A 25966-nucleotide genomic window follows, 5' to 3' on the forward strand; every position below is an offset into this window, starting at 1 on the left:
GCTCTGTCTAACATACTTTGGACATGTTGTGAGTAGAGACCGGTCCTTAGAGAGGGACATCATGCTTGGGAGGGTGGAGGGACAGCACAGGAGAGGAAGGCCCTCTATATGAGGTGGACTGATTCAGTGATTGGGATGGGAGTGTCGGAAACAGTGCGATTGGCACAGGACAGAGCGGAGTTTAGGGCTGTTGTACATAGGGTTGCTATGAGTTGCAGGCGACTCGACGGCACATAATAACAACAACAAAATTTTTCAAGAATTCTCGGTAATGTGGGTCTATTCATCTAAAACAGTCTACAGAAACAATGCTCTATACACTAATTATAGGATACAGAAGGTATACTGTATGTGTACCTTGGGTTTTAAATGTTTAGTGGCTAACTTGCTTCTGGTCTGAAGCAAAAAAGAGGGAAGAAAAGAAAAGAAAAAAAAAAGACTCTGGAAACAATGAGTGCAAAGTTCTGATGGATCATGAGAACCACAGCAACTCCTTTCCCAAGACTAGGAGAACAAGTTGTTGTTGTTGGTTAGAGTTAGGGTTAGGGTTAGGGTTACAAGATGTGAAGTTCAGAGAAGAATAAGGGAAAAACAAAGTACGAAATTTAAAAAAACCAGGCTCAGTGGTCCGGTAGCATCTGATGGAACTCTCAAGGCTAAAGCCTTTAGACACCTTCAAACCTGGCATTGAACCCACGCCAATCAGTTAAACAGGAATGAAAGTGAGGAATGAAGAACATGATTCTCAGGACAATAAACCTTAGAGACCAAAGATCAGCATCAGCCCCACACCCAAGTTGAGAAGGCAGGAAGGAGCATGAAAGAGAAGTGAATGGGACCCGGGAGCCCAGAGTGGCGTGTGAAGGACACTGCTGCTCTGAGGGGCCTGCAACAAATGTCCCAAAACACAAGGAGTGTGAAATGCCCAGGGGAAAACTCACTCACTCTGTAAATTTTCATCCAAATCCAAAATTAGATTTGATAGTTAAAATATGGTCTTTTCAATTGCTTTCTACACACTTGGAAGTTGGACAATGAATAAGGAAGACTGAAGAAGAACTGAAGTCTTTGAACTGTGGTGCTGGTGAAGAGTAAATACCCCACGGACTGCGAAAAGAATAAAGAACCCACTCTCGGAAGCAGTGCGGCCAGAGTGCTCCTCCTCAGAAGCAAAGGTTACGAGACTTTGCCCTCAGCGAGAGGGGAGATGCTGATGGGGACCAGTGACTGGCTGACACAGGGACGAACAATGAGCCCATGCACAGTGACATTAGGAGGAAGGCCCACGGCTGCATCTGCTGTGTACAGACAGGGTCGCCAAATGAGGCACAGTGGACTCAAAGGGACATAGCAACAGATCAGTATATTCAGTAGGCATAAGTTAGTTTGTTACCAAAGACTGGTAAGAATATAATTTCTAAGGGTTCAATAATTTATTTGGCTCTTTACTTTAAAGTAATATAAAAATTATCAGTGAGACAACCTACGGAAAACAGGGAGGCAAATTATTCTCACTTCCTGGGCTCAAATACCACTGTATTACATGTCGTGTAGACACTTTACCTTCTCCTTCCACGCTGTCAACAGCAGAACCCCAGGCTGCCCCATTTCCACTGACTGCGTTTCCATTGAAGAGAAAACAATATGAAAAAGGGAAGATTCCCCCCTCCCTCGTGGTAAGGAATTGTGCTGCCAATGCAAAGGGACACAGTTCAAATTCACCAGCTACTTGTGCTGGAGAAGGATGGGCAATCTCCTCCCGGGCCTTTGAAAACCTGTCAGGGGGTCCGTTAAGGGTCAGTTCTCACTTAATGATACACAACAACTATTCTAAAGCTCATAAATGTATTACAGAAAGAAAAACTCATGAATATACTTTGCCCAAACCAGAATTTTAATATATTCTCCAGTTTTGGCTAACATTATGACAAATCTTTTAAGAAATCATATACTCAAGAGTTTTCTGCCTTTTAAACAAAACTACAAATTCTACATGTAAAGTTAAAACCCACCTTGGTAGCAGGAAAAAAGAGATTTAAGAGGTCAATCAAGTATACTTGGGTAACATACCTTTTCATTCTAATGTAACAGAGTATTATTTCCTAAGTTACCAACAAATGCTACCATGGTACTTGCTGAATTAAAGAATTAAAAGGAGTTACAGAAAAGACTAAAATGAGTACTATTCACATAATAGTCACAAATTGTTACTTAACATATACTTTTCAAACGCTCAAAGGAAGTGCATTTACTCTAAGCAATTTCCCCAGAGAAAATTGAGTTACCTATCCATTTACCTTTTTAGATCTTTCAGAAATGGTTGGGGCTCTCTGTAGTATTTTTTCTTGAAGAAATTCTTTATTCTGGAAAGGAAAATAAAAAAAAAATATTTTCTTCTTAGTGGAAATTGTATAAAACATAAAAATTTAACAAAAATTTTTGCTACAATTAAAATGATACACATCTCACCCTGCAAGAATTGACAAGGTTCAGTAAGACAGTAAACAACAAATGCTGACAAGGGTGGTGGGATCAGTACTCCTATACTGTGGGTGGGGATGTAATATGTGCAGTACGAGGCCACTATTTAAGAGCCAGCAGAAGGTGTACAGTCAGAGTTACTCTTTTTTTTAAAATTTAATTTATTATTATTTTATGTGTGTGTACTGTCAAATCAGATCTGACTGGTACAGGAGGAGATTGTCCCTCCTTCCCCGGCAGAGCATCTGCAGAGTTATTCTTGCATGGTTACAAAGGAGGGAAAGAAAAGGTGAGTAAAAAATTAATAGATAATAAGACACTTATTAAATGGGTGACAGGAAAGACAATATAGAATGATTGTGAATAATCAGATATTCTAGTATTCTTGTACTGTTACAAAACAAAACGTGTATAAATTACAAGACACTATAAATTTTCATTCAAATCACAATAAAAATAAAATGTGGCATAATAACTATTTCTCTGAAGTTCTTCTAGTACACTTTACTGCTCCTACACATGGTTTTTATAAAAGTGAGACAGAACTTGGTGAGCACTTATCTATACAAATCTTGGTGTATCAAATATTCTTTAAGATTACAATCACACATTTTCCACTATGGCATCACTGCCGCAAACAGAAGAGTGGGGGCCGAGCGGCTTGGCATTTACTTCACTAATGAACCCTGAAAGGAGAAGTCAGCCCTATCTCAGAGGCGCTGTTTACAATGATAAAATTAAATATTCATTCATATTGTTAAGTTTAATTTTAATATTGTTAAGTTTAAGCTACATAAACCAATTTATATGACAAAGTCTATCCACCAGCCTCAAATTTAATCTTAGAAAAGAACTTACCAAACATAGTATATTCAGTGCCCTCAGGAATGATTTGATCTACCACCATTTGTCCAGCCATCTTAACACCGTTAAATGCAATTTCCAAACAAAAAGTACACACAATTCAGGTGATTAAACACTATGCATGAAGCGCAAGACTACAGTCTCCAGGACAGACAGACTATAATGCAAAGTAAAGAAAACAACAATCTTGACAAGTGGATCAGTAAAAAGCTCCATGATAAACGAACAAGGACTGATGCTGTCACTTCTTTTTACTAGATCCCACAATCAACACCCACGGTTGGAGCCGTCAAGAAATCAAATGCCGCACTGCACTGGGGAAAATCTGCTAAGAAATCACCAAAAAAACCCCCTCACATGCTAAAAGGCGAGGATGTCCCCTTACAGCACCTGCCGCAAGCCACAGCCTTTTCAATCACTTCCTGTGCAAGTGAAACCTGGACAATGAAGAAGTGAGACCAGAGAAGAGTCCAGGTCTCTGACCTGTGACGTCAGAGGACCCGATTGTATGGTGGACTGACTGCCGGAAGGACAAACAAACCTATCTTGGAAGAAGTGCAGCCAAACAGCTCCCTGGAAATGAGGACAGGAAGACTTTGCCTAAAATACTGTAGACACATTATTAGGAAGGTTCACTCCCTGGAGACCACATTAAGCTTAGAACAGAGGGTCAGCGAAGAAGATGACCTTCAATCAGACGGACTGACGTGTGACTGTGATGACAGAGGCTACGTGAGGATCTGCAGGATGGGGCGGGTCCCGTTCCATCACACACAGATGTGCTGTCAGGTGGAGCCCGTAAGCACCACTCAGGAACATACAGCTTCGAGAGGTACAATATCTTACCTTTGCTTTCTGGAAAAATTTGTGCCTTAGCAGTTCTGCTGCTGTTGGTCTAAAATCAAAGAGAGTTTTTAGTTAATTCAAGTATAATCTGAATTTCAGGCTTCCAAAAGGGTAAAATGATTTTGTGAAGAGGAAGATTAAAAACTCAGGATAATCCCTTAACCTTTTAAAAACAAAAGCAAGACAGTAAAAATTAGGAGAAACTTGGTGTGAGATGTTGAAAAAGCTAAACAATGGAAATACTCTAACAGTGATCACTGTAGACTTTTTGAGAAATTAACTTGTGAAATGTTTCTTTGAGAAGCCACTGATTTCTTAGGCCTGCAACACATTTTGAGTTGTGGTGCTGAAGAAGCGTCACCATGGACCTCCAAGAGAACAAACAGGTCTGTCTTGGAGAGGGTGACACCATGTCTCTCCCTGGAAGCTAGGATTTTGAAGATCTATCTCACATACTCTGGGCACGTGGCCAGGAGGAACCAGTCTCTGGAGAAGGACATCATACTCAGCAAAGGAGAGGAAGACTCCAGATGTAATGGACTGATACAGGAACAGAGGTAATGGGCACAGGTGTGTCAGAGCCAGTGAGACTGGCTCAGGTCAGGCTCCAGAGCTGTTGGGTCACGAGGAGTTGCAGGCATTTTCAATAATGTTTCTTTGACATAAAAATAATTTGTATTTCTAATTTTATGCTTCCTACAAAAGCTTACATATTACATGAAAAGTAAATGTTATATGTTAGTTTACCTTTTTTCTGGATCTTTTTGAAGGCACAAGGAAATCATTTTTCTAAATGATTTCCCATATTTTTTGAGCATTTCTTTGTCTTGTACACCAGTTTCCAAAGAAGGAGGATCATTCTGCAGTGTCAGCATTAAAACCTGTAAGAATTTGAAACAGAAATTTCTCAAGAACCAGTAAAGATTAAAAAAAACGGAAGTCCAAGCTTTCTGTAAACTTTTGTTAACTATCAATAATAAGAAGAAGAAAAAAAATGATCAGTAAAGATTAATTAATATCCTGGCAAAGATATTTTCAGTATAGGTACCTCAAACACGTACATAGATATTATTTTCTAAAAGTTCACATACAGACCAGCTGTTTAAAATTTAGAATGATTTGCATGGTTTCCACCAGACATGTGCATTAAGGCCATTGCATCTCTATCACTACAGCTTTTATTTACAGTATTTTTGCTTCTTCACGCCCCTCAACTCCCCATTCTTATACTGTCCGAAGAATACTTTTCACAAGAATAAAGTCACAGCAAAATTAAGAGTGTGAACTTGCTGGCTCTGCTAACGGCGCTTTTGTCCTCCGTCCCTCATAACCTAGCTAACTCGTCTCAGAATGTGTCAAAACCTTCTCTGACAGAAATCCCCGGTGACGTCCTACTTAACAAAACTACAACTTTTTATTAAAACTCAAATGCACTGGTTTTGAGTCAGAAGTGACTGATACTTGACCATCCAGCCAGTTTTCGGAGGCTGTAAATGACACAGGAGGAGACTGTTCACCTTTCTGCCTAGAATTGGCAGATGTCAGCTGGTAGAGGTCCAGCCTTTGGGTTATTATCCTTTTTGATGCCCTTGGTAATTCTGATTTCTCTGTCCAGCTGAAACCTCCTCATTCTATTTCACATTTCAAATTCTGCTCTTTCACAATTTCTACGCTGTTTTTTTTCTCTCCCCCTTTCCATCTATTCATGTTCACTTCTAAATCTAAACATTACCAAAGGGTTCTGTCTCTGCATCCATCTTTCTCAGCACTGTGCTTCTCCAAAACCTCCTCTGTTGGCAAAGATTTAATTGTCACCTCTTAAGACGATCTTCAAGTCTATGTATTTAATTCTGCCTAGCAGATACTGGCACCTGAATATACTCTTGGCAAATTAAGTCTTAAACTAAACTCATTAACTATATTCTTTCCCAAATCTACTGCTGCTTCTAATTCTCTTATTTCAATTTCCCCAAAGAACCCCAACTGCTCTATGACAAGTCCCTTAGTTGCCAATTCATCCAAAAAGTCATCCACAAGTCAATCACCATGCACGTACTAAACAGCCAGCTCTGTGGGAAAGCCTGGAGACAGAAACTCTAGAGAGGAAGTGGGTTCTCAATCACAAGGTCCACTTTATCAGGGAGGGGTGCCAATGCAGATGGAGATGGAGCTCATTCTCAGTATGTGGTCATGCCAATAAAGCTTTCTGAAAAGAAAATATTTTGAACAAAGAAAATGTCAAGCTTAAAAATAAAATTAAGTACCTGACCAGAGTCTTTTTGGTAAGGTGTAACATTTAGCCTTTGGGATATGGCATAAAATATTCTTGAAAAAGTGAGAGAAAAAAAACATCCAATTGTTTATGTAAAGAAAAAGCCGTAAGAAAAAAGAAGCTGGCACTTTCACTTAAATTAGCAGCATGCACACAGTGACTGGATGCCCGTGATTTTTTCACTCATTGGCCACCTAACCATCCCGGCCCTGAGATGAGTGGAATGAAGCACATATCCTTGAGCTGGGATTCAGGAGAGCTGTGTTTTCTACAGGGTGTGACTTTTTTAGAACACATCTGTTATAAAGTCTATACTGAAAAATAACAGTAACTCAGACAGTTATTTTCTACTTGCTCTTCAGATTTAATACAGTTACTGAAATGTATACATATGTCTGGCTACAACTTCAGAAGTTAACTAGCTATACAGTGGATAAAAAAAAATGTATCTTATTCTACTCTCCATGTACCCTTTGAAAAGAATAAGTCACTTCTTTGATCTGAAAATAGTTTCCCACATTACAACTATTTGGATACAACCTTTTCAAAGCCTTGTGAATATCCTCTTACTCCTAAGAATCTTCAAACTCAAGGCAGAGCATGACCGTAAAATATCTAACCTTCCACATGATCAATTATTTTATGTATCAATATGCAGATAAATACAGTTCTATCATGTTTTGAATGGTAGATATTGAGAAGTTTCTCATGATGCCTTTTTGCAGGTTTTATCACCCTCTGAACTGGCAGAGCCCTAGGGAACAGAGCAGCTTCTTTTAAAGGCGCTGAGTCACCTACGACTCGATGGCACTTAACAACATAGTAACAAGTTTAGATCAAAAAGTCAGTCACAAGGGGAGCTCTTGTGGCCTAGTAGCAAGAAGCTGTGCTGCACTCCTGAAAGTGTGTGGTTCAAATCCATCAGGTGCTCCACTAGAGAAGAATGGGCAATCTCCTCCTGTGCCGATTGGAATAAAGAAAGAAACCATTTTTAAAAAAGAATACCTTTAAGAAAAAAAAGTCAATCAAGCTCCTACAGATGATTTTCACAAGTGGGGTCAAAGGGCACGTATGAAGCAGGCAAGGAGAGCTAGAGACGACAGACACAACAGAACAGAATGCCATGTACATACTTGGGCTAAAGGGCTGAAGACAGGGCTGACAGTGGTTTCTCCGAGGACTGACAGAGCTGCTGTTACACACAGAGCTCATCATGGGAAGATGAGCACTTCAGCTAAGTACACGTCAGGCAAAGACATCAGGACATGGTCTGGGTTTGAGAGGAGGGACAGCTAGGGTTGCGGCTGGTTTGGTTTTTTCCTTTCCCTTTCTTCCCTCAGATGCCACTGAATCAAATCCAACAAGCTCATGGCAGGCCCGCAGATGTCAGCGCAGAACCGCAAGGGCATCCAAGACTTTCTTTCCAGGTGCCTCTAGATAAATCTTAACTGCCAGCTCTTCTGTTGGCAAAGTACTTCACTGTCTGTGCCACCCACAGAGTCTCTAATAGCAGGTCTTTAAGCAGAAGTTGCTAGCTCTTGCCAGTAACTAAACATTTATTTACTTAATACTGAGAATACTGTACTTTTTTGCATATAATGTGCCCGGGTAAACAATGCATGCATATAAAAGACACAGTGTGCCCAGGAAACTAGTAGACTAAGGACTGCAGTTTTCAAGAAATATTTAACGCACACACTGTTTGTATAAATATATGATATTCGCACACAGAAGTGTTTGGTGAATGTAATGATTAGGAATATTCAATCCCTCCAACAACCTTGTTGTTGCTGTGTTGTGTACCACTGAGTAGGAACCGACACACAGCTGACCCTCTGCTGGGTTTTCAGAAGCAGTTAATCGCACGGGAAGGGAATGTCTATCCTTCCCCTGCGGAGCAGCTGGTGGATTTGAACTGCACGCCTTCGGGACTGAAACAGAAATGATTACCATCCCCAGTGAGGCTACTCTGCACAGCTGATTGTGGGGTCAAGTTATACATAAAAATGACAAACACCGGTACCTAGCATCATACTAGTTAAAGAGTCAGAGATGGAGAGAGGAACAGATTACAGTATTATCAAAGAGTCAATTACAATACCAGGTCCCTCAATGGTAAATAACACACACAGATGTGAATGCCAGAAGAGAAGTGTAAGGCAGAACACGAAGGAGGAGAGAGGCAACTGAAGAGAGGCTTCTGAGAGGAGGGGGCTTCGCCCGAGGCGGGGGTTGGCATCAGAGCCTCACCTTCATGGGTGGGTATTTATGATAAGGAGCTGTGCCAGTGGCCAGTTCAATCGCTGTGATCCCGAAACTCCAGATGTCAGCTTTGAAATCATAGCCGCGGACCTGCGAAAATTGGAGATGCTGAATGTTATTTTCACCAGCGTAAAACACATTTGAAAGGCAGCTTCCACTACGTATGAAGCATCATGAAAATATTCACATGCTTTAAGCCAAGAAAATTCAAACAGGCAAAAGCGAAATATGTTGGCTAAAATAAAAATGAAAAAAGTAAATAAATAAAAGCTAAATAAAAGGCGGTGTTGTCGCCGCTGTTTCTGGAACAACTGTTCATAACGGAGCCTCCATCAGGTTTTCAGAACTAGAAACCAGGCAGGAGGCTGCCCACGTGTCTCCTGTGGAGCAGATGATGGATTCCATGGTCAGCCTTCCGGTGGGCAGTGCCACTCCTGACCCCCAGAGTAACCAACACTAAGGAAACTGTTAAGTACGGCTGAGTCAATGAAGAAGTATGATCTAGCTAACTAAAAGCAGTGTTTATGAAAATATCGAAACAGCTGTGATAAAACACTTATAAAAAAAAAAGTATAGGATTTTTAATAAGGGGTTTTTTTTTTTGTGTGTGTGTGTACCGTCAAATCAGATCTGACTGGTACAGGAGGAAATTGCCCCTCCTTCTCCAGCAGAGCATTTGTGGATTTGAACCACATACCTCTGGGATTACAGTGCAGCGTCTTGTCACTAGGGCATCAGAGCTCCCTAGTAAGTTTTGACATAACTAAAAACAGGCATATTAACCAAAAAGAACAATTCATAGGTGATGTTAACAAAACTCACAGAGATCTTAAACAGTCTATTAAAAAGAAGATACGTATGTATAAGTAGGGTTGGTCTTTTTATTAGTGGTAGAGGAGGACTGGAGAAAAAAACCCAACTCTCTTTAAAAAATATACTAAAAGCCTGAACTGCAATCCCAGAGGTACATGGTTCAAATCCACCAGATGCTCTGCTGGAGCTGAAACTTTGATTTTTTACCCATGAAACGAAAAGAAAACCTTCAGAGCTCTCCAAAGGGTGTGACACTCAGAGTTATCTGCCAAAGGCAACCTAGCAGATAATACAATCAAGGTTATTTTCATTATACTTTTCTTACTACAAATAAAGTCCTTTTTTACATGTAGTTTTATTCATTTATTTCTTCATGTCCTTACACTAGACAAGAGCAGTTTGCAAAGTGGATGGGAAATGAGTTTCAGCTAAAGAATGGAGAAATGTGTTTCCCCAAGCTAGTCTGGTACGTCAAACAAGAGCCAACATACGAGTAACAAAAGCTCAACTCAACCGTTAAAAGAGAACAACCAAAGACATAGTACCTGTTCCATAACTTCAGGTGCCATCCAGCACGGGGTGCCGACAAAGGTCTTTCTCACTTTATTTCGGGTAATATCACCACCAGTTGCTAAAAAAGCACTAACCCCAAAGTCTGAAAGAAAATGAAGTCATACAGTAACCACTCACAGACGTCAAGTGCAATAAAATAGCCAAGATTTTAATCCTAATAATAAATAATAACCCAGAATTTTTAGGTCTTTAGCTGGTATATATCTGCTTGTCTGAAAATAGGACTATTAAACTCTGAAGACTAGTTAAACATTTAGATAGGGCATGTAAATGAAATATCCATATTTTGAAGTATCTTTTAAAATAATCTACTCAGGCATCATATCAACCCAAGTATAAATTTAAGAGCAGAAACAATGCAGTAACATCACCAGTGCACATTCTACCTTAAGTTGCCAAGGAGAGGCATAACTGAAATATAAATGAAAAAGAAAACTTTGGCACCTCTGTTGAAATTAGTTCAATTAAAGTACAAGTTATTTTGGTGCTTACTATATGACAGAATCCAGAGATCTCTCTCTTCGGATGTGCGATGTATATAATACAGAATTAGGAAATTACAGTATCATAATAAATACTATCTACTAAGTACCTAACACTTTCAATTCAGCTTTTACTGAAACTAGGAAAATCCAAATGCCACCAATTTCATTACGTAACAAAAACTTTGAAGAACTTATTGACATTATGAATTTCTGAAAACTTAAACAATTAAATGAGACACTACTTTACAGAGTAACTGAAGAAAAGTTAATTATGTATTTACTCGTTAAATATCCATTTATTCTGAATCATCTCCTTCTAAGACAAAGTCATTTATCTGGAAGAAATCCCCTTGTGAGATTCTTTCTACTGTCGAGTAACCTCCCTGGTGTGTGGTGCATCTGGTCGATTCTGATTCCCAGTGAGGAGGCAGAATCATCCCACAGGGTTTTTCTGACTTCATCTTTATGGAAGCAGATCAGGTCCTTTTCCTAGATGGCAGGTAGATGGGTTCACACCACTTCCAACACTTAGATTAGCAGCAGAGAGCTTAAACAGTTGCACCACCAGAGACCCTTATGAAAACTTTCAGCTAGCAATTACATGGCTTGTTTTACACATTGAAGAAGTCTTAATTTACTCATCCAAAACACAGCATTAACATACTGACTGTCACTGACCTAATCACACTATAATTAGTCCATTATAAATATAAAAAGGAGTGGATTTTCTTAGATGTATGAAAAGTACCTGTTACACATACATTTGTAGATATAAAAAGTAAATAGATATTGTCTTTCTTTTATTGTAAATATTACAAAGGAATAGATATCAAACATAAATATGTACATAAAGGAGATGATCTTGAAAACACAACCATGTATTTAGCATCTAAGGCAACAGAAGAACACTGGCAGCAGGACTGAGGGGCCACCCCCTCTCCTCAGGCCTGACTTCCATGTGACAGTCATCTGACCCCACTAGCAATTAACCGTGTTGAATTTTACATCCGTTCTTTGTCTCTCCGTAGTTTATTTCCCTTCATTTTTTATCACTAAGCAATAGAATAGAGTTCAGGTCTTTTGTGCAAAGCTTACTCTGAGTCATAGTCAACCTGACGACAGTTAACCACTGCTAAGTGAAACTAGTGCTGTTCTATCTGGAGGAACACTCTTCCACTTTGTACATCACTCTCTGTCAATATGCTGTATGAGGAAACCTGGGTTGCTGAGATGCTGCACCTTATACCATTAGGGTATCAAATACCAGAATAGTTTCCCAATGTGGACAGTGTTTGGTGGAGCTCCCAGTTGAAAAACAGGTTTGGAAGCAGGAGTGGCATCTACTTCCTAAACCATATGTCTCTGGAAACTCTACGAACTTGGTGAAATGACAACAATTATGGAAAGACATTAGGTCTTTGGTTCACAGAGTCGCTATGAGTCAAGCTCAACTCAATGGCAATCAACAACAACAAGAAGAAGCAACATAGTTTATTTCTGACTTTGAACTTACATAAATGGAAACACACAGTATATATGTTTGTGTGTGTGTGTAGTTTTGACCTGTTTCTTCCACCGAACACAAAAAGCACTGCTTTAATGATTTATTGATGTTGCTGAATATAGGTTGCTGAACAATTATTTTTACTGCTAATAAAAATACTATTATCATTATTAATTCACCATCATTCAATATCATTACTTAATGTCTTCATCTATTTTACTAATGAAGGGTATTTCAGGTATTTTAAAATGTTACTGACTTTGCACTCTTTGGTGTACATAAGTAAGAGGTTCTCTCGGTCACACAGCTAGTGTCAGCGACTGTCAACTAGAACAGATAAAGCGCTCACAGCGACTGACAGTCCTACAAGCAGAGGAGGAGCGTGACCCCGTTTCACACACTCAGTAGCTGCTCGTGCCTGACAGTTCTGCCAGACCAGTCAGGCTAAAATGGAATCCTGATGACAATCTACTCGGTATTTCCTGGATTACTAACGAGCCTGAGTATATTTTACTATATCTGCGCTTGAATGTCTTCCTTTGGGAGGGGCATATGTCTGTCATCTTCCCATTTTTATTATTAGTGTGTCTGTCTTTCGAAAAAAAAAAAATCTGTTTTGTTGTAACTGCGAAGAAACACTGAACAGGTCTGTCATCTTCCCATTTTTATTATTAGTCTTTAAAAAAAAAATCTGTTTTGTTGTAACTGCGAAGAAACACTGAACAGGTTTCTAGATGTGTTCCGAGATATGTCCCAATTCCAGTTCCTACATACACACTTCTGTAACACTGACTACGTTCTTCAAGCTGCGCACCTTCCCCTTCTGAGTTGACCCACCTCCATTAACATAAACTCGGTGCCTCTTGGTTCCTATTTCTTTTACCAAGGTCACTTGGTAAGGTGGTAGAACTGAAACGTAGTTGGTTGACTAAGGGCAGATGATGAGATTCAGTCACCATTAAATCAAAACAAAGACCACAGCCCTTACCTGCAATCTGAACTGAGCCATCTTCTCCAAGAAGAATATTTCCTGCTTTCACATCTCTTCAAGGAAAAAAAAAATTACACATCAAAAAAAAAATTGGCTGTTTTGAAAAATCATGTATAAACAACTATTTACTCAAACAATACTGGTAAAATTTAAATATTGGTAAAAATTAAATATTTTTAATTTTATTAAGGTCAATTTTAAGTGTCTAAAAACTGAAGTCACTTGTACCAGAATCAAAACATTAAACCATCTAACTCAATCTCATAAGGACAAATACTGTATAAGACCCTTATTGTAAAAGCAGAAGAGCTATCAAGATGTGTACTAAAGTCCAGAGGGGGAAGAGCAGGGAGGAGAGGGGAGGGGGCAGGGATCACAGGGCTGCAGCATCTGGTGAGCAGAGGGAGGGGGTAAGGAAACTGGGAACAATCCAGTGGGGACTTAAAAGGCGAGGTACTGCTGGGTGTGGATCAATGGAGATTAATTTTATTAAACACAACGTATAGGAATGATCACACAATGTGAATGAAAGAATATGAAACATAACATATATAAGTAAATGAAACACAAGGTATATGAATTTCATATGCAAACCAATATAAAATCATTTCCTTTTTTTAATTGTAAAAAACATGGGGATCCAAGGGGGCAAGTGTTGGGAGCAGAAGTGTGAGGATGGCCAGGGCTGCACAATCTGGCGGGTGGAGAGGGTGGGTGGGGACCAGAAAAACAAGCAAACAAAAAAATTAAACTTCCAACTACAGCAGGACCACAGTATCTTATTAGACCTAGAAAATCAGATCACATCCTCTTGATGGGGCTAAATGTTGCCAAAGAATATGACCTTCGCTTAATTTGACTTGTTGAAATACATCTTCTTTCTATAACCTGCCACAGAGGTAATTTGTTTAAATGATCAATTGTTCAAGACTTCTAGAACACCAAGGAAGCCCCAGTGGCCGAGTGGTAAGGAGCTCTTCCACCCACCCCAAAGGCATGCAGTTCAAATCCACCAGCTGCTCTGTGAGAGAAACATGGGCAATCTCCTCCTGTGTGATTTATTATTGCCTTTGAAAACCTGCTAGAGGGTCAGCTAGGAGTAGTTGCAACTTTATGGTACATGTACACACACACACGCACACACACACGCGAGCATAAAGAGGAATAAATTATTCAGTGTCTGTATTTTCATCATTAACTACATCAACTCAAGTTATATTACACTCATACATTCTAAAGTCCTCAGTGAGAAAGCCTCTTTGCTCCCCATTCACAAGTCTAGTACTCTTTCCAAAGTTTGAAATTTATCATTTTGATTAATAATTCATATCTAAGATACAGCTAAGGTTCCTGGATGGCACAGTTTGCAATCAGTAGTTAACTGAAAGGCTGGCAGTCTGAACTCATGTAGACGACCTGAAAATCTGCTTCCATAAAGATTACAGTCAAGACAATTCCGGGGTACCGCTGTACCCTGTAACATGTACGGTCACCATGAGTTGACATGGATTCAATGACAGCAGATTTGCTGTTTGTTTTGTTGGTTTCGGTTATGACCTATGACACCCAGGAGTCAATGTGTTAACCAAAAGGCTGGAGGTTCGAGTCCATCTAGAGGTGCCTCAGAAGAAAAGCCTGATGATCTACTTCAGAAAAAGCAGCCACTAACAGTTAGTTCTACAGAGCACAGTCCCCTCCAGCACCCACGAGGCGGCCGTGAATCAGGATGACTCAAAGCACACTGAGCCGTCAACGCAGGGAGCTCTGGGAGCCTACGGGTAAGGAGCTGCGCTGAAATCCTAAAGGAACACGGCTCAAATCACCAGCTGCTCCCCGGGAGAAGGATGGGCAATCTCCTTCTCGAGATTTACAGCCTCTGAAATCCCTCTGGAAGGTCAGCTATCGGTCGGTTCAGACTCAAAAGCACACAACAACAATAGCAAATAGGGATTCGGGTAGCAAGACCCACCTCAAAGTTTCGTCTCTCAACATAAATGATACTATACTGTCCACACACATATGTGTCTGGGGTTTTTTTTAATAAAAGCAATGTTTTGTAACCTTTTCACTTCACTAACAGACTCCACAAACTGTGGGGGGAAGCAATGTTTCAGCAGTTTCTGGTAAATCCGTTTCTTGATAACCTAGATAAAGGCCTGCCTACAATGCAGAAGGAACACACAGGAAATTCACTGCAGCACTGTAATAATCACCAAAAATGGCTAACAAACTGGAATGTCAAGAGCAACAAAAAGGCTAAATAAATTCTGCTACATCCACTAGATGGAATCAGATGTCAAGAACAGACCTCCAACACACACGCATTCTGTGTGACACCATCATTTACAGTGAACTGCGGCACCTTCCGTTTTCACCTAAAGCCTTCTACTATTCCAGGACGCGGTGCACACCATCTCACGGCACTCGGTCTCCTTCTCCTCACCCTCCTCCTGGTTTTAGGCAACTGTGAAAGCTTTGATCACTGGTCGCAGGATACCCTGCTACTGGAATATATTTGGTGCTTTTCTCATCGGTAGGTTTGTTTGAGGGAGTAAAATCACAGAAGTAAAATGTCATTGTGATTCTCTCATGTCAAGGGTACACAGTATCAACATGGTTTCTCTCTCATGAAACTAAGATTTGATTTTTTTGTTTCCCGTTTTGCATTCTTTTTTAAAACCGTGTGTATCACTATTCAAATACTTCCTTCATACGCAAAAACAGAATAGAGTCCTGGGATGATCACTTTTGCTGATCAATTCCCTCTCCCACAAAATAACTTCTGTTTCCTCTTTAAAACCTAAAGTGGGGTCTGAACACCAATTTCTGGAGTTAAAGAAGAGAAACACTAGGAAGCTCAGCCGCTCACTGCAGAATGCAACATTCCACATCCTGCCCTCAAGCAGAACAAGGCAACTGATCGCTCAGGAAAAAGACCGGTAACAAAATCTCTGGAAATCAATACACTCCTTGGTAAAATATCGTTTCTACCCACAACATGGAAGGTGAGGCAACCCCAGCAGTCACAAAGGCCCAGCCCTCCACCTGCTCCAGAAATAACAACAACAGTGGCTCTTGGTTTTCGCAGTTTAATGTAATTTCTCACAGGTCACTGTTGCCCCAAAGTCACACATTTCTCTTAAAATTAGTATCACAGCTGTGCTTCAAGAGCACAGACTGTATGTTTCTATCTACGATCTGTGACATTTTTACTACTCATTAAGAGATACAGCTTAGGAAAACTTGGAGGCGGGGAGTGTGGATCAAGAGAAGCAATAAACTCGCACCAAAGCTGGAAGATGGTATTAACTTAAAGCCCCAGTGGTGAGTCCAGAGAACCACAATGCTAAACTTTGGCAGTTCAAATCCACCAGCTGCTTCACAGGACAAAGATACAGTCTCCGCGCTTGTGACTTACAGCCTCAGAGACCCGAGGGAAGGTCAGTGATGAGACAGCACGGAGTCCATGGCAGTGAGCTCTGAGAAATCACTAAGCTGACTTTAAAATACTCCAAAGTTCTGTCTGAGGTAATCACTTTGTAATAGGAGAAATACCCGAGTGGACAGACTCAAGAGAGAAAAAATACCTAAGTCTTTAATCCTAGACAAAACCACTCAAGTCTAGAAGTTGAAGGAGAAAATGATGTCAGGGGGGAGCAACATTAATTGACCTCAGCCATCAGGTTAACACACAAATACACAGGAAGAAACGACTGGACTTGAAAGATATAAAGAGGCAGAAAAAAACAACTTAAAAATATCCTTCTTCTCTTTCAATAAAACAAAAGTCTCAGTGTAGCGGGAAGGAGGCAAATGTGCACTGGTGAATGAATGAAAGGAGAGTCCAACCTTTGCATAAACTTTTGTTAAAAATCACAGTTTAGGGGGTGGGGGTGGGGTGGGGGGGGAGAAAAGTGCAACAATGAATGAATGGAATTCCAAAATCTCTGTAGATGTTCATTGCAATTAAAAAAAAAATCACAATTTAAAAAAATATCCTAGTCTATCTAGGATTTACGACCGCTAGGGTATCAGCAATGGCCCTCAGGGTTAGCTGTGTGTCAGGCCCACCCTGGAGAGCCTGTAAGAGCCCCAATGCCCAGGCCTCAGCCCAAACCAATTAAATGACTCTCGGGGGTGAACCAGGCACAGCACTCGGTACAGCTTCCCAGGCGATTCCAAATGTGGGGCCAGCGTCGAGAGCCTCAAGTTAAAGTGCGAGAGAATTCCCATTCTAGCAATAGTGTGAACTCTTATCACCACTGTCCAGGCTCCTTGTCCCCAGATCCACTCTTTCTCTGCTTCAAGCAGAAAGAAATGCTGGATAAACTGGAGGAAGGAGAAATTCTTGCACAGCTGAATATGAAATTAAAAAAAGGGAAATTCTCAAGGTTCAGAAATGAAAAGGAAACAAGAAACAGAGCAGGGGGACGTGGGATATTAAACAGAGATCCTTCTTAAATGCCACCAGACTCAGGTTCTACAATCCCCATCTAAACAGAAAACCTGGCACTCAGTTGATTTAAATGTGAGAGAGAGAAGTGAGACTCTTCATGAAGCCACAGCAAAAGACCTACTTCCCATAGGTAGGTAAACTAGTACAGCCACGTCTACGAGAGACACCTACTGTTGTTGTTGTTAAGTGCCGTCAAGTCACAGATGACTCATAGCGACCCTATGAATGAAAGATCTGAACACGTACGAGACGGGCTAAAAACCAACATACACTGACAACAGAGAGCATCAAGAACTCTCGTATACTGTCAACAGGAATGTGAGGTAGCAGTCACTTTGAAAGACTGTCTGGCAGTTTATTTCCCAGTTAAATATGGGTTTATCCTATAATCCAATTATCAGGCTCCTGGGTAAATCTCCAAATGAGACGATGACAAAAGTCTACAATAAAAACACACACAAAAATGTTTTCATTGCCAAAACTGATAGAACAAAATCTCTGATTAGGTTACTTTAGAATAAAGGCATTAAAAATACATAAATACAAAACACACAGTACGGCTACAGAAGCATTCCACTCTGGGGGAGAAGTGGCTGATCCGTGCTCTCCTTCTCACTGGCATCAATCGAAACCAACTCAGAATCAACCCTCCACTGGATTTCTGAGTGGGAGTGGGGTCCACAAAAACCCCACAACCAACCGCAGATGATTTAAAATAGAGTAAGAAATCTCTGGACAAGAAAAGATCTCCCACAGAGCCTTCAGAAAGTGTGGTTCCGCTGGCACCTTGACTTTGAACTTTCAGCCTCCGGCAGAACTGAAAAGACAATTTATTCTGTTATTTCCAACCACTCGACAAACAAGAGTCCACTAAAATAATATCCTGAATGTGAAGGAAATGAAAACCCACCATCACTCATTAAACTAAGAACCAAGAAAAGCATGAATAAGACAATTAACTGACATCAACACTGAGATAAATCCAGTGTTGAAATTACACGACAAGAATTTTAAAGCAGCCCGTAACATGCAATTACAAATTCTCAAAACAAAACCAGAAAATCATTTTTTTAATGGAATGACAGAACTAAAATAAACGATGATAACCAAAATGAAAAAGGAATCACTAGATGGGCTCTCAAATAAAACAGTGATGAGACAGAAAAGCATCAGTGAACTTGACACTGTAGCAAAATAATTTATTCAAGCTGAAACAACAGAAGACCGAGTGGGAAGAGGGGGGATAAATAAAACCAAGAGACTCTTAAGCACTCTGGCACAACAACAAAAGCTCCAACAGCATTATCATCAGAGTTCCCGAAGGAGAGGGGGATAGTTTAGGGGTTAAAAAAGTACCTGAAGAAAAAAATGGCTGCAAACCTTCCAAATTTAGTAATAGGCAAAAGCCCCACAGATTCAAGAAACTTAGTAAGTCCCAAGATCATGTCATACCAACATAAATCACAATTACACTTTTGAAAATCAAAGACGTTTCCCAAAGCTTAAAAGCGACCAGAGAAAAACAACATATTGCCTGTAAAGGGAGGCCTGGTGCCTTAGTGGTAAGGAGTTGTGCTGCCAACCCAAAGGCACGCGGTTCAAATCCACTTGGTGTTCCAAGGGAGAGAGATGGGCGATTGCCTCTGAAAAGCGGCTGAAGGGTCAGTTGTGAGCCTGAAAACCCGTAACAACAACCCAGAATGAAACACCAATACAACTGATAGTAGATTTTCTCAGCTGCAATCACCGAGGTGATAATTAAGCAGACCATCTTTGAAGTGCTGAGAACTGCTAAATACAGTGAGTGTGCTCTTTGCATTCTCTTCCTGAATGACAATAAAGGCATTCTCAGATAAAAGAAAACACAACTCAAAGACCAAACATTGGGGTAACACAGAGCCCATCACCATCTGAATTCTTGTCCACTTTACTCAAGGACTACTGATGTGGACACTCAGTAATATCTGAATGACGAAATGTGACACAGCTCTTAGAAGTTATTAACAATCTGAGGAAATGCTCAAGATACAATATAAAACAAATTTTAAAAGCAGCAGACAAAATTATATATTCAGTATTATTTAAAATATAAATATTTTCTATGATTATAACCTAGAAGGGCATTAGTAGATTTTCTATTTTTTTCCACTTGACTACAGTATATGCTTTTAAAACACTTACCTTTTGCTCTTGTTACATACTCTTGAATCAGAGCCAACTCATAGCTGACCCTCCAGTGGGTTTTCAGAGGCTGTAAATTACATCAGAGACTTTGCACCCTTCTCCCCAGAGCAGTTGGTGGGCTCAAACTGCATGCTTTCGGGTTGGCAGTGCAACTCCCTACCACTGCGCCAGCTGTTGTCATTGTGTACCACAGAGTCGGAACTGACCCACAGCGGAGCCTCCAGCGGGTTTTCAGAAGCAGTTGATCACATAGGAGGACAGTGCCCATCCTTCTCCAGCAGAGCTGCTAGGGAATTCGAACCACTTGCTTTTGGGATTACAGCACAGATTCTTACCACTAGGCCACCAGGGCTCCTTATCTGGCACTAGTGCTCCCTAAAACGCTTACTGTTGTTGTTGTGAACCCTAGAGTCAGAATCAACCAATAGCTGACCCTCCAGCAGGTTTTCAGAGGCAGTTATCACACTGGAGGACGTTGCCCATTCTTCTCCCACAGAGCAGCTGGTGGCCTTGAACCACGTGCCTTTGGGATTGCAGTGTAAGCTTCCTGCCACTAGGCCAAAAACTCTTACTAGCGGGGTAATAAGACTGTAACAATCGTGTACAGAAACCAGTGATACAAAGGGTCATGACAGTGCAGAGTATGCTTAGCTGTGGCAGAGACTGGAGGAGGACCTGCCTGACAGGACAGAGGACGGTTATCACTGAATCCATCACCCGACAGGGAAGAACGCTGTTGTTTGCACACCTGTGAATCTGTCCATTTTTATGCAGGTACTCCAGCCCTTCCAGCACTTCTCTGAGGATTGTAGCAATGGTGGGTTCATCGAGGACTCCGCTTTTGTGTTCCCCCTTTGCCACGATATGCTTAATAATATCCAAAACAGACCCTGGAGGCAGAAGACACAGCAGCTGCATCAATATTCAGGCGAGTCAGCATAAGGCAGTCATTTCAGAAGCAAAATACATGAAAACTTTTCTATAAACCTAACTGTGCAGGAAACAAAGGGGAAGAAACAAAATTTAATAGCTTAAAAGTGAGTCATTTCAAGTTCAACCAGAAAAAAAAGCAGTCTATTAATATCCAAGTAACAGTCCTATATTCAACATCTTTACACTTCTAATGAGAAGCTGGTGGACACAATAGAGGATTTATATTAACTTCTGAAAAAGGCACTATGTCCATCACCACTCTCTATTATATCAGAAACCAATGTAGGCTTCCAATATCAAAGTAGAATCTGCAATGTTATTGTAAAGACAGAAAAACAGAATGAAATTAAGGCCAAATTAGGGCAGAAATACTTGGAAAACAAAGATTATACTTGTATGTATGCTAACTTAAGGGCTAATAGTAATCTTCATGTGAATGGATTCTAGAAATAAGCGAGTCAAAGAAAGATATATGAAGAACAAAACTGCGAGTTGTGTTTGAATATGAATCACCCTGATACAGGAGCAAATACTTTGCCCGCTGCTCTATCAGCCTCACTGTCCCAGGACAGGAAAGAATCCTCTCACTAAAGATGTGAAGATGAGTCACCTGTAGAATTAAAATCATGGCACACTGGGTACCCAAGCAGACAAGTACAATAAAATCAGTTTCCTAGTGCAACAGTGAATGGAAATCCTAAGTCTCTGTAAACTTTCATTAAAAGTAATAAAATTAAAAAAATCAGTTTCCTAGGGATTCATAAGATCTCTGACAGTATAGTGGCCCATGGAGATCACTGAAGTAAAACAACGATCTCCAACATTATGTCCCAAGAATTATGGCACAGAGGGCAGAACAAGATGAAGGCATAAACATAAACACACACACACACACCCCTACAAAATCTGTGAGAAAACAGTCAAAATCTAATACAATCAACAGTCAACAGCTCGAGGCATCCATGAACAGTGAATCAAGAAAAATCACTCAGAAGCCAAGAGCCGGGACGCAGAGCTGCCCCATCTGTCCAGCTCCACCACCTGCCCGGATCAGCACAGCTATCTCATGGCAGCCACGGTGACTGGCACCCCAAGTGAGCAGTCTCAGATGGAAAAACAGCCAGCATCTCCAGAAGGAGAGCCTGGAAGTGGAACAGCGCTGGCTGGTGCTCTCGGCCACGGGCCTGCAGGGAACTTGCAGCAGCCATTGTTTTCAGACGGGGAGCGTGGTGCTGGAGGTCCAGTGAGCACTCCTGAGCAAGGACTCCTGTGTCTGCGACAGCTGCTGGACCCGCACAGAAGGTCTGGCGTAACAAAGTGCAGAGTTCACGCCTCCAGGTGGAGAGTCTGCTGGTGAATCTGCAGTCAGAGCTATGCTGGGGGTTTCTGGGACTAGGGGTGCACGTTCCACCCCCATGTGCACCAGCTGCGGGAGCCTGGGGTGTCAGACATCCACAGCCAGGGCTCCCAAGGGGGTGCATCTCATGACTCTTCAGTAGCTGATGCTCCCAGCAGTCTGGTGGTGGAGCAGAGCTGACAGCCGTCCCAGGCAAGGCGGTTGTTGTTAGGTGCCGTCAAGTGGTTTGCGGCTCATAGTGACCCTATGTACAACAGCCCTAAACTCCGCTCTGTCCTGTGCCAATCACACTGTCTCTGACACGCCCATCCCGATTACCCCAGTAACTGAATCAATCCACCTCACAGAGGGTCTTCCCCTCCTGCGCTGTCCCTCCACCCTCCCAAGCATGATGCCCTTTTCCAAGGACCGGTCTCTCCTCACATGTCCAAAGTATGTTAGACGAAGCCTCAGAATCCTTGCCTCCAAGGAGCCGCCCAGTTTGACCCTTTCGAGGATGAATCTGTTTGTTTTCCTAGCAGTCCATGGTATTCTCAATACTCTTCTCCAGCACCACAGCTCAAAGGCATCAATTCTCCTTCTATCATCCCTGGTCATTGTCCAACTCTCTGATGCATAACAAGTGATTGCGAAGACCATGGCCTGTGTCAGACACACCTTAGTCTCCAGAGAGACACCATTGCTCTTCAGTACTTTGGAGAGGTCCCTAACAGCAGACTTTCCCATGGCAATACAGGTGGCGCCAAGTCCGCCACAGCTGCCATTCTCAAGAAGAGAACTTCGTGGTGAGTCAAGGGCGGCCAAAGCTATCAGAGCTGTGCTGAGGTAGCACCGCGTGTGCTCCAAGGCCGGAAGCTGCTGCCAAAGTGGCACAGGCAGCGTGTCAGAGTCTATGTGACAGCCAGTGTGACACTCGGAGTGGCAGAGCCAAGCGCTCCCACTCAGGGATCCTCTCACTGAAGGGGCCACACCAGTTGTTCCAAGACAGAACTGGGTGCTCCAGCAGCAGAGCTAACACTCCCGTTTCCAGTCGGTACAACACTGGCAGCCAGCAGCCTTGAAACTAGACGACAGTGGTGAAGTGACCACAGCAGGTGCACCAAGGCAAGGGGTCTGGTGCTAAAATCGAAAGCTGCACCAGTCAACAATTAAAAACAATAGTAACAAAAACCAGCAAGTCCTAAGGAAGTGGAAGCAGCCGTTTTCCATAATTACGGCAATGAAATGGTCAAATGTCCCAGTTTCAACAAAATCCTACAAAGCACAGAATAAACAGGAAAGTGCTCCATACCAAGAGTAAAATAAAGTGACAGAACCTACCCCGGAAGAACAGCAGATAGTGTACTTACCTAATAGGCAAAGACTATAAAAAGCTGTGTAAGACGTGCAGGAAAAGCGAAAGAAAAACCCAAAGAACTGATGGGATCTGAAGCACAAAAAACCAAATAAGAATTCCAATAAAGGAGAAACTGACCCAGCAATTCCATTACTGGGAATACACCCCAAAGAGACCGTAACTGCCACCCAAGCAGATGTATGCACACCCATGTTTATCGCAGCTCTGTTCACAATAGCAAGGAGTAGGAAACCACCTAAGTGCCCATCAACAAACGAATAGATAGAGAAGCTCTGGTATATTCACACAATGGAATACTACGCTGCACTGAAAAACAAGGAGCTCATGCAATATTACTCAAAATGAGTGACCGTGGAAGACATTATGCTGAGTGAAGTATCTCAGTCACAAAAGGACAAATACTGCATGGTGCCACTGTTGTAAAACGGGACTGACATCAGAGTTGGGGGTAGACTGAGAAAGATGGGAAAAATTATGTATACTGCATTGAAACAGATGAGGGAGAGAACTGTTTAAAAGGGATATGTGATTAGGTATTATTGTCATGAGAGGAGTCCAGAAAGAAGGCTGCATAGTGGAGAGGACCTGGGGGGACGGATGGTATAACAATGGGGGAACTTTTCTTTTACTTTTCAAAGAAGGGAGTGTACTGGGGGGAGTGGGGGAGGGGAGAAAAGTGCAACAATGAATGGAAATCCAAAGTCTCTGTAAATTTTCATTAAAATAAAAAAAAGATTATACACACACACACACACATATACATACATATAAAAAGGAGAAATTATAAAAAAAATGTACCAAACAGAAATGCTGGAACTGAAAAGTACAAGAACTTATAACTCAATGGCTCAAGTCAGACCCTGACCGTCCAGCAGGTTTCTGAGGCTGGCTGTCAATCACACCGGAGCAAAGTGTCCACCTTGCGCTCTCAGAGCAGACAGGCTGGTGGGTTCACACTGCACAGCTTTGGGGGGGCCCTCTGGGTCAGCAGCACAAGCCCTATGGGCTATGCCCCCAGGGATCCCTATCTCTGTGCAGTAACAGCAGTCACTAGGTTGACTCAGGAGATCTGAAGTGGCAGGAAAAACAAAGAACAAACTGGAAGAAAAACAACTGAGATTATGGAGGGTGAATAGCAAAAAGCACACACACAGTACAAACCCATTAAATACACAGACATCAGGGTTTACTGATGGTTACTAGCAAGGGGCGGCGAAGGCGAGGAAGACCCTCAACCAGGCGGACTGACACAGTGACTGCAGCAATGGACTCGAGTGCGAGAGACTGCGAGGCTGGCACAGAATGGGACACGGTGCAGGTGTCGTGTTCACAGGGTCGCTGGGAGTCACACTCACGGCACCTACCACCACCACAGCGTTGAAAGTAAGAGAGGAAGGGCTTGCTGCTCAGAGGGCACTTCTGTCACTAGAGGTGAAAGAACCTAGAAACAAACAGGGTAGCACCTGCGTAAGGTGAGGAACATCCCAGTCACGGAACAGAACACGGAAAAAAAAGGCAGAATGGCAAAATGTCTTTTTTCCTATCTTTTTAGCCCAATTTTTTAAAAAAGAAGAAAATGCCTGGAAGAAGGCATAAAAACCACACTGAGAGAGTAAATGCAGCTCATTTTTGGACACAGTGCCTCAGTGATCAAGATTAAAACCAAAACCACCACCTATGGGCATCTTTTGAAACCTTGCTGTGGTATGTAATATTTTTGTGGTTTTATTTTATATTGGGTTTGTGTACAAAAGTCTAATACGTTGTGTTTTGTTCACATACACTGTGCTTCACACATTCCTTCATTCACACTGATTCACACAAAAATTCCTATGCATTGTGTCTTATCATCACCATTCATCAATGCCCACTATCACCCTGTCTTTTCAGACCCCCACAGGGCTCTAATTCCTGTATCACTCCCCCTCCTCCACCCCCCAAACTGTGTGGCCCTGAGAATCCCCCCATTCACCCGCTCCCCTTCCCTCTACAGACGTCTGTCCACATCTTACTCACTAGCTGTCTTTCTGGTACATACTTTTCCTTCACACACTTAAAAATGGTGGGGGTGAAGGGAGCACCTAGTGCTAAATGCAGGGGAAGAAATAGTCTAAGTGGATTCTTAAAAAATCTAGGAGGGTGAAATAGAAGTAGATTTTGGCTTTCACTAGAAATTCACTAACTTAATAAGCTGATTCTGGAGGAAGGGCATAACTACAAAGGAAAATGGAATAAAATAGGAAGGAACGAATGGGAGAAGTCAGTAATTTTTTTGGAAGATGAAAGCAGCAGTAAAGGGGAACTAAACTGAGTAATCTTTAATTGTGGTATCTAGAAAAGCATGTCAATGAGAAAAATGGAGACCGCCACCTAGAGCTACAAAAAACTCAGAACAGTAGACACCACTACCCTAAAAGACGTGAGGTGAGACTGAAATGGATCTGCATCAATAATGTATACTGCACTGAAACAGAGGAGGGAAGAGAACCGTTTAAAAGAGAGATGTAACTGGGTATTTCTGTCATCACAGGAGACTAGAGCGAGGGCTGCATGGTGGAGGGGACCTGGGGGAGGGTTTGTAAAACAAT

At 41.7% G+C, this 25966-nt stretch overlaps 1 protein-coding gene across 1 annotated transcript in view; it reads right to left on the reverse strand.

Annotated features, from left to right (window-relative positions):
* OXSR1 (oxidative stress responsive 1) overlaps positions 1-25966 on the reverse strand; it is a 77145-nt gene that overhangs the window by 21526 nt on the left and 29653 nt on the right. Inside the window, exons 4-10 of the mRNA XM_006890590.1 lie at positions 20480-20621; positions 13089-13144; positions 10084-10193; positions 8714-8815; positions 4939-5072; positions 4192-4240; positions 2298-2363 (exon numbers count right to left, since the gene is read on the reverse strand). Of these exons, the coding sequence (XP_006890652.1) occupies positions 2298-2363; positions 4192-4240; positions 4939-5072; positions 8714-8815; positions 10084-10193; positions 13089-13144; positions 20480-20621 (659 nt within the window). The remainder of the gene's footprint in view (positions 1-2297; positions 2364-4191; positions 4241-4938; positions 5073-8713; positions 8816-10083; positions 10194-13088; positions 13145-20479; positions 20622-25966) is intronic.

This window comes from Elephantulus edwardii, unplaced genomic scaffold (assembly GCF_000299155.1).
Source record: "Elephantulus edwardii isolate Elephantulus edwardi_28Jun2011 unplaced genomic scaffold, EleEdw1.0 scaffold00091, whole genome shotgun sequence".
In the NCBI taxonomy this organism is placed as follows: domain Eukaryota; kingdom Metazoa; phylum Chordata; class Mammalia; order Macroscelidea; family Macroscelididae; genus Elephantulus; species Elephantulus edwardii.